The sequence below is a fragment of the Camarhynchus parvulus genome, chromosome 17 (assembly GCF_901933205.1).
Source record: "Camarhynchus parvulus chromosome 17, STF_HiC, whole genome shotgun sequence".
Classification (NCBI taxonomy): Eukaryota; Metazoa; Chordata; class Aves; order Passeriformes; family Thraupidae; genus Camarhynchus; species Camarhynchus parvulus.
This window is the reverse complement of record NC_044587.1, coordinates 10,706,459-10,715,944: the sequence shown is the minus strand read 5'-3', so window position 1 is coordinate 10,715,944 and position 9,486 is coordinate 10,706,459. Positions and strand designations below refer to the sequence as shown.

Below are 9,486 nucleotides of genomic sequence, written 5' to 3'. Positions count from 1 at the left end.
TAAATAAAACACTCAAGTGCCTGGAGCTGGAACCTGTTCTGGATTTGGTGTCTTCGCAAAACTTGGCTATGTAACTTGAATATAAAATAAACCCTGAGCCAGAGTTGGCAACTCTTAAATCAACTTCCACTTGTGTTTTTCTGCTGAGATATGCCAGTAAGTATTTTTAACAACAGCTGACAGTGTCTTTGGGAAGAGATTCTGTCACATACTACAAAAATATTGCACATCTTGCACAGGGCAGGATACAGATGATGTCATCCCTCTGCTCAGAGTTAGGTGCCCACCACTGCTCTCCATTGCCAGTTGCCTCCCAGGACTGTTGGAAGAATAGCCCAGCAGGACTGGGAATGCCAAGGAAACTGTGCTAGGCTGAGCAGTGACATTCATATTTGAAAAACAAGACTGATTTTATTTCCAGTTTGAAATTTTTTTTGCTTCATCCAGCCAGCAAGTCTGAATCAGCTTTTGGCAGTTAGATTAAAGGAGTCTTCCTCTTAGAAAGAGATCAGGTCATCTTCCACATTCACAGAGATGACCCAGTCAGATCTCCTGAGCAATGGAGATGGGTCTAATGCCTTCATTCTTCTCCACTTTCCACCTCTTCTGCACCACTTCCCTGCCTGGTTTAGTAGACAGGATGCCTAGGATGCCTCTAGTCAGGAGGCTGGGAGCTACTTTGTTTTCCAGAAACAGTGCAGGAAAACAGCCACCAGGCCTGCCACGATGGTCAGCACGAGGAAGGAGATGGCCCCTGCCCACAGGCCGGGCTGGTGGCCCTTGACCTGCTGCAGAGCCTCTGCAGGGATCATGTTGGTCAAGTTCAGCATGAAGCCCAGTGTCCACCCGATGTCTGTGTTTGCTGCCTGGGGGGAGACAGCACAGGGCATCATCCAAAAGCACCTCTGCCAGGCACCAGCAGCTTGGTGTGAGGGGCTGAGGGGCATCTGTCCCATGAGCTGTCCCAGCTGTCTCACATGGGGACCAGGCTGTGATGAACCTGATCTTGCCAGCAGCAGTTGCACAAAGAGCCTTCCTGTCCCCCCTCCCCTGGGGCTAAGGAACAGCTGAACATGGATGACTGCTCTGATCCAGGTGTGCCTCTGTGACCTGCACGTGATTTTGGATCTGGTGTTTCCTCCATTGCTATAATCCTTCTAATTTGGCTGCAGAGTCAGTAAGATCAGAAAAGACCTTTCAAATCATGGAGTCCAGCCATCAGCCCAGCACCACCACCATGTTCATCACTAAGCTGTGTCCTCAAGTGCCACATCCACATGTTGTTTGAATACTTCCTGGGATGGTGACTCCACCAGTGCCCTGGGCAGCCTGTTCCAAAGCCTGACTCTTTCTATTTTCATTTCCATGAAAAACACCATTCCTAGTACCTAACTAAGCTTCCCTTGGCACAACCTGAGGCTGTCTCCTCTCATCCTGGAAATATTCTGGTCAGGCCATACTCTGGTTCAAAGTGGTCATGGGGCCATCATCACCTTTCTGATAACAACATCAGAGACCAAAGTGGCAAAATCCTCTGCTTTTCCCTGACCCCCTATAAAATCAGTTACATTCACAGCAGGGAAAGTGAGACATGAGGTGGGTCAGAGGTTTGGGGGTGGCTAAGAGAGAGCAAAGCTCTCCTGGGATCCCTGGGGAGGAGCCATGAAACAGGGACGCATCTCTGGCACAGAGGACTCCAGAGATGCTGCTTCTGAACATGTCCGTTCTCTCCTGCTGCCCACAGGTGTTTACCTGCCTGCTGAAGTGGATGTTGCTCCAGGTGTGCTCATTGAACTTGAAGCCATCAAGCAGCAGCGTCAGGATGTAAAAGGCCACAGAGCAGTAGGTGTGCAGGTACTTCAAGTCCTTTGGGAAGCTCTGCACCAGCTGTGAGGCCATCAGGGACAGAGTGCAACAGGGAATGAGAGAGAGGCTCAGAAACCCTCCCTAGCCCAGGGAACAGCAGGGCTTGTACTCCAAGGACAGAGATTTGGGACAGGATAAGCACAAGGCTCCTGGCTGCCCTTCACAGGGCTCTCACCTCTGTCCAGTTCCTCCGGCAGAAGGAAAAGACTGTGGTGTTGACTTCACTCAGAGACTGCTGGCGGGTCAGGTTTAGGAAGTTGAAGGTGTAGTAGAACCCAGCAAAGGCCTGGGGGACAAGGCAACATGGTGAAAAACAATTACTTCCTCATCTGAGAAAAGACCCAGGAACCCCTCTTGCCTGGGGAGAGAGTTCCAAGTAATTCCCAGGGTGCTGCATCTGGCACCCCCTTGATGGTCTGCCAGAAAGTCTCAGAGCTGGCTCACAAGCCTGGGGCTCTTCTTGCACTCTGAGCTAGCTCACACAGGCTCCCTCAGACAAGGTCTGCCCGTTTCCCTAAGGGAACGCTGGCACATGGCAGGAGGCAGAAGCCACCTCTGAGCACAGAAGAGGTTTGCAGATAGAACCAGCTCCGAGGATCCCTCTCTGCCCACCCCGTTCCACAATCAGTGGCAGAGGAGACACCCAGTCCCTGCCTTCACCCTCCCCCAGGCAGGGGACAGAGGCTGCTTACGAAGAACTGTCCCCGCACGGGGGGCTGATAGACTCCATTGAACCCACACGGCCCCTGCGCCCCGCAGCTGAAGTTGAAGAGTCTCCGCACGGCCGTGCCACACGCGGGCTGGGTCCCCTGTCCCCCGTCACTGTGAGGACAAGGCCAGGGCTGGCTGAGCTTGGCGCACGCACACAGGGGCTGTCGTAGAGCTCTGCCACGGTGATGTTCTCCTGGTACCCCTGGGGGTAGCAGGGGTGCCTGATCTGGGGACTCGAGCTGGCCTGGAGAGAGATGGAGCCATTAATGGGGCTGCAATGCCACTGAGACCCTTCCCACAGCCCACCCCAAAAAGCAGGACTACACCCCAGGAGGACTGGATGCTCCCCACCTGGCAGCTCCCTGAGCAGCCCTGGCTCCCGCAGCATTGGGCTCTGCCTCTGTCCCCGGGCACTTGTGCAGGGACTGTGCTGGGAAACCTCTCTCTGGGCAGAAATGGAGCGAGGCCAAGAGCATGGTGGCAGCAGGAAAACTACACATACAGCTGGCCTTGGGAAATTACAAAAAATGCCACCGCACATCAAGATGTGGGGAGAAGGAAGCCCTAGCCGGCAATCACCACAACCTTCCACCCAAATGAGGCAATTTTTGCTTCCCCTAGGTAAAATCCAAGCCTCTGCCAATTCCCAACTCTTTGCCCACAGGCACGCCCAATGCTGCAGGGGGAGATGTGCCACGGCACTGGGAGATGGCAGAGCAGCCCCCATGCCCCGTGGCACCTGGTGCAGAGCTGCCAGCAGCATCTTCAGGGCCTGGCTCTGCCCGTAGCACAGGTAGCTGTGGCTGTACAGGGAGTAGTTGGTGCCATAGAGCCGGAAGAACACGGACGTGTTCCTGTCCTCCACGGGGACCCCGGGCTGGAAGGTGATCTGTGTCGAGGCACCGCCGAGGTCCAGAGCTCCCAGAACCTCGGTGTCCTGGGGATGTTCCCATTTCTCTGCAAACGAGAACTGGCCCAACACACAGCAAGGGTTAGGCTGAACTGCAGGCACTCACACTCCCTTCCCACAAGGACTTTGGGGCCCCAGGGGCACCTTGCACGTGCTCCCGGCTCCCTGTTTTACCCCTGCCTGCCCATGTCCTCCTCAACCCACAGACACTTCCACAGAGCACTCAGCTGTGGCCTCTTGGCTGCTGCACATCTGCTGGGATCCAGACACTTGGAGCAGGGAAAAAGGAACCCTGTCCCCCGGAGGCCGATCCCGCTGCCATATCCCCAAAATCCACCCGTGTGTCAGCACACGAGAGCACAGGGCCAGGCTGAGCTGGACACAAAGATCCTGTTAATCACATTGATGAGGTGGAATCTGCAGCCCACAACCAGGGAACCTTTGGCTGGGTGACCAGTGCCCCAAAGCTCCATTCCTCCCTCCTCTGCAGATAAGGAATGCTGCTGCAGCTCACACAGGGACGTTCTCCCCACTGCCCGTCCCGTGCCCTCTCCCCAGCTGCACCTTGACCAGTGTCTCCAGCAGGTAGTTGACAGTGATCCAGCCAAAGGAGCCCTCCTCGCTGCCCGTCAAGATCCGAGCTCCGCGGAAATCCACAGGGTACTCCCCAATGGCCTTGGACACCTCGGCCAAGACCTGCTCGGCCTTGCTGCTGTTCTCCTCCCTGCCAGCAAAGGCACAAACACCTCAGGTGCTGCACGCCCTGGCTGGCAGCTCTGGCAGCCGGGCTGGCACTGAGAGGCTGCCGGGCCCTGCCAAGGAGCTGCTCCCAGACATCTCTCCGGCACTTCCCTGCCTGCAGGCGGCTCCTGCAAACCCCAAATCCCTTGCCCGGGGCCTCGGGACTCTCCCTAAGAACGCTGCCCACAGGCTCTGCTGGAGCCCTGGGAAAGTTCGTGCCACTCTGGCAAAGGGGGCTCATCCCCTCTGGGGCTGCTGCCAGGCCGGTGCTGCAGAGAGCCGGGCGCGTCCCCGGGCACGGCCAGCGGCTCTCCCGGACACCCCGTGGCACCGCGGGCAGGGCTGCTCTGCCCATCCCCACGGCCTGGCCGGGCAGCACCCCTGTACCCCAGCCCCTGCGCCCCGGTGCCGGCCCCGGCTCCAGCGCGGCGCAGAGCGCGGCAAGGGCGGGAGGTGCCGGTACCTCAGCAGCCGCATGCCGGCCGTGGCCCCCAGGTACGTGGGGGTCTCCCGCTGCTGCTCGGCCGGGACGATCTTCATGGCCCTGTCCAGGCAAGGCTTCAGGCTGGCGCCAGCCCCCGCGGGGTCATCTGCGTAGCTGGAGATGCCGGGTCCTGCCGCAGGGAACCGGTGATGGAGAGAGCCCAGCGCCACCCCGCAGGGACGGCACAGCAGGGGACACGTCCACACAGGAATCCCACCCAGGGCTTTTTTGTTGCTTGCCCCAGGTAGTCCCGACCCGTGCTTGGAGCTGTCCCGCCAGGAAGCAGCAGCTGTGGCACGGCCACTCTCCCCGGCAGCCGCAGGAGTTCCTGCTCCGGGCAGAGCGGGAGGGCTGCGGGCTTGCCTGGGGATGCTGACCGCACACCTGATCCCGGGGGGCCGAAGTGCGGCGCACGGCCAGTCAGTCCTGCAGGAGCTGGGGACAAACACAGCTGTTCCCCATTTCCCTGAGGAAGGGGTGGGGTGTCCTGCACCCTCCTGCGAGGGCATGCGGAGCTGATAGGCACACAGAGGTGCCCTTGCACAGCCTCCCTATTTTCACAGCCTGCACTGGATCTGAGAGCCCAGCATGGTCCTGCATTTGGTAGGGACAGGCGCTGGGGTGGAAATCTCACTCTTTATCTTCCCGGGAGCTTTGACTCAATAACTGCCATTAGCCCAAGCAGCCCTTGCGTTACACTTTGCCCTCGGCCTGACCTTTTCAGTTAACCAGTAACTGCCATGCCGCCACTGCCGAGCAGGACATGAGGGCAAGGTAAGCTCTGAGCCCTCTTCCCCTTGCCCAGGCACCTCTGCCCTGGCCTGGTGGCCTTTGCTAGCCCCAGCCCAGCTCCATGTACCATTTATCTGCTCCTAGATCTGTTCCCTAGAGTGGGCATTTCCTCCAGAGAGACTTGTCCTTGTGCCAAAGCCTGACATAGCACTTTTGCAATAGGAATGCACGCCCCTGTGGGTATTTAGAAATGCCTGATAAATAACTTAGCGTTTAGCACACCTGGCATGAATCAGCTTTGGTGTGTGGAACAGCCATGCAGGGCAGTACCAAGGCTGGCCAGCCCTGGGTGAGGTGGGCATGGAGAGGGAGGGCAGACCCCAGCACTCACCGGACACAGAGCAGGCCTCCACCTGGGACACGATGCCCGTGCCGTTCTCCTTGTCCGCGCGCCACCGGTAGATGTAGAGGGACGTGTGTGTGGAGCCAGCATCAAACACCAGGCCGTACTGGGGAGGAGAGGGGACACAGGGTGTCAGGGGAGCAGACCAGCGTCTCCTGCTGCAGAGTGAGTGAGAGAAGCTCCAGGAGAGCCATTGGAGCTCCTGGTGGGCAGGGGAGCCTTGAATGGCCAAACAAGACTGGTGCTCACCAGGACAGAAAAAGTCTGGTGCCATTGCAGTTACCTGCTGTGCTGGGGACAAGGATCCATCCCAAGCCCCTGGAGCTGGCAGTGCTTTGGGATGAAAAAGCTGCATGTGCTGTGGGGCCAGGCACAGTGACCAAATTCAGCCAGACCCGCTCCAGTCTGTGCAGGGCGTTGTCCCCATGTTGGTGACAAACAGCACAGCCTGCCTGAAACCCAGGCAAAACCCAACACCCAACAGTAGCCAGCAGCCAAGTAAGAGCTGTGCTCCTCCTGAGGACCCTACCTTGGTGCTGGGGGGCAGAAGCACATCCTTCACATTCACGACGCTCAGAATGAGGGCAATGATGCTGCAGACACAGGTGGCTGCCAGGAGACCGGCAATGGCCTTGGCTTTGGAGCCCATTCCTCCTCCAACCTGCAGGGACAGCCCCAGCCCCCAGCTCACACCTCATGCATGGGTATGGGACTTTCCCCTTCCTGACAATGAAGCCATTCTCTGGTACATGGCTGCTCGTAGCATGGAAGAGGATAGTATCCATGGGCTCCTCTGGGCCCATCCCAGTAGGGCTGTTGGCAGCCTCAGGGCTCAGACACTCTGCCATTCTGAGCACTCCCTCCTTGGAGGATTTTCAGTACAGCTTTTTCAGCCCTGCCTTCTCACCTGCAGCCCCTCAGGTCCCCCTGTGCCCAGCCCTGCTCAAGCTGTTGCCTGGCTGGCAATCCGCATGTTCCTTCACAGCAGCATCACTGGGGGAAGCCCAGCCGTGGCTAGCTGGAGTTCCAAGCTGGGAGCAGGACTGTGGCCTGGCACGGTACCAGTGTGACCATCCTCTCTGGGATGCAGAGCCACACCCCTCCAGCACCCACATGCTGCCACCTCAAAACCCATCCCACAACACTTGGGACCAGGTCAAATCTGTTGCCCAGCAGGCCCAGATTGTCCCTGAGAGAGTCCTCTCTGCTTCAGGCAGGGAAACAGCATCTCCAGCTGTGTGTCTCCGGCCTGGCCCAGCTCTTGGTGGTGCCACATCATGTAAAAGATGCACAGGGACAGTGTTCATGCCTTCTGTGATCCCCACACCTCTCCTGCAGCCCCAAGGGCAGGCAGGAGGGCAGAGGCAGGAAGCTCCTGCTGATCTGGGCACATAGCCAGGCTGGAATGCCCACAGCGATTGTCCTTGGGGACTGGAGCACTTCCCACTTGTCCATCCAGAGCTCAGCTCCCAGCAGAAACAGCCCCCAGATACTCCTAAGAAATTGTAGCAAAGAGTCTGGTTCTCTGTGACAGCCTCTGCACAGGGCAGCTGATATATCCATGTGCTCAGCACCTCACAGCTGGTCCAGATGTGCTTTTTGAAATGCACAGCTCTCCCTCCTCCTCCTGCACTGCCCTGCCTGGTGCCTTGAGCCACACAGGCAGGATGCCTGCTGCATCCTGCTGAGGCTGACCTCGCTTCACACTCCAGCTAAAACCTGCAGGTGGCCTGAGAGCCCTGGGCACTAGAGGCATGGTTTAACCCCCACCAGTGCTTTGGGTGGAACCTGGAGCTGTCACTTGGCTACACAATTCTCCTGTGAGTGCATAAAATCCCTGAGAAATTCCCCTGCCCTTTTCCCAGGCCAGTGGAGAGAAAAGACCTTTGGCAAGGTCAAAGGAGATGCCGATTCCTGTTTTGGAGTCAGCGTCTCTGGCAATGAACAAGGGTGACCAATCTCCTGCATGGCATGAGATGCACAACAATGAACAGCAGCTGTTCTTTGGGCCCATGTCATGGGATATGGGGCCACGAAAATCCCTTATCAGACCTTGTCCTATAGCCAGGAGCCTTCCCTCTACAATGGCTATGAAGAGATTGTGTGGAATCCTCTGATAAATCCTTGTCATAGAAACAGGGCGTCATTAAGGACTTCTTTGAGATCTTAAAGTGGTTATCAATTCAAAGTTATCTCAGACTCAAATAATTAACCACCAAGAAAACCACTTAATTATGTCCCCAGTTGTCATATCTGCAGTCCTACCAGCCCAGCTGGGATTTGCCCAGTTAGAACTGTGCCGTTGGGATGTGATTCATCTGCTCCAGATAACAAACAAAGCGATGGGAAAAGTCTGCAGCCCAGCCTACATCCTGGAAAACTCTGTCCCACGCACTGTGAAATGGAAGGACATGAATTGGTGACAAATTGCACTGTGCTGCATGCAGGAGAGGATGGGAAATGGGCTCCTCCTGCTCCGCTAGGGACTAATGCCCGTTTTGACTGGACAGGGGGCAACACCCAGAGGCAGCACAGAGCCAGCTCTCCCAGGCAGAAGAACAGGGCACAGAAAGGGAGCCCAGTGGGTGGGAAACAATGTGAGAAGCTGATCGATCTGCCCAGGCTTTCTGTGGCATCCCGGGGCTGGGCAGCTCCAGTACCTGCTACCATCCTTGCAGGATCAGGAGCAGCAGGACAGGAGAGTGGTGCTGATGCCTCCAGAGCTGCAGAGGAGATATGATGCTGCACAGTGCCTGCCCATTTCCAGGTGTGCAAAGTTTTCAGCTGTGCACAGCAGCTGGAGCAGGGCTGCACTTCTTTGTGTAGGGCTGGCCATGATGAAGGGCTTGACAAACACCTGTGGGACATCCCTCACTTGCAGCATCCCTTGTGCACAGGGTGCAGGGCCTCAAAAATTGGGGCAAAAGGCTCAGAGCCACTGCTGGATCTAAACTGCCTGTTGCTCAGGACAATGGGGAGGGGCTGACTTCCCACTGGGCACATTTGGGATTTGAAAGCTAAAAGGGCTCTGAAGGTTCTAAGAGGGTGACTGTGGATGCCAGGAGCATCCTTGCCAGGTAGAGCAGTTCCCTGCATCCCACCTCCCACCAGCGCTGGGCTTGCCAGTGCCCTCCGTGCCTGGTCTCTGTGCCCTGCGTGCCCCTCTGCCCACTGCACCTGCGAACCTCGTGCGGCGAGCGGCCGCCCCGGCCCTCTCGCCCTCCCGCACCGCCCCACGGAGCGCGTTTGCCCCCAGCACCGCCCCCGCTGCTGCCCGGGGCCCGCTCCAGCCCAGCTCCATCGAGGGGCAGCAGCCCCCGGGCCCGGCTCCCCCCGTGCCTGCCCCGGCTCACCCCGCTGGCTCCGGCCGCCGCTCCGGCCCCGCCGCGCTCGGCCCGGGCTCAGCGCGTACCTGGGGCCGGGAGCCCGCTCCTGGGACAAAGGCTGCCTCGCCGGAGTGGCCCTCCCCTTGGCCCCGGACCAGCAACCTGCCCAGGAGAGCGCTTGTCCGGGAGGCAGCGGGGCTGGGGCTGGAGAGCCGGGGTGGAAAGAGCATCCGGGATTAACCACTTCGCTGCTGGAGGAGCGGCACAGCCTGGCGCGCTCAGCCCGGGAGCGGGGGGCTGCGCTGCCCGCGGA

The 9,486-nt window shown here is 58.2% G+C and overlaps 1 protein-coding gene across 1 annotated transcript; it reads right to left on the bottom strand.

Moving 5' to 3' along the window:
* Positions 1 to 674: 674 nt before the first annotated feature.
* Positions 675 to 6,502, bottom strand: LOC115910907 (ectonucleoside triphosphate diphosphohydrolase 8-like). The gene is given in 10 exon segments (XM_030961451.1): positions 675 to 866; positions 1,753 to 1,887; positions 2,042 to 2,152; positions 2,559 to 2,663; positions 2,666 to 2,821; positions 3,317 to 3,547; positions 4,052 to 4,211; positions 4,692 to 4,842; positions 5,836 to 5,953; positions 6,377 to 6,502. Coding segments are annotated over 10 exon segments (1,479 nt in total). The 5' UTR covers positions 6,497 to 6,502.
* Between the last annotated feature and the right edge of the window lie 2,984 nt (positions 6,503 to 9,486).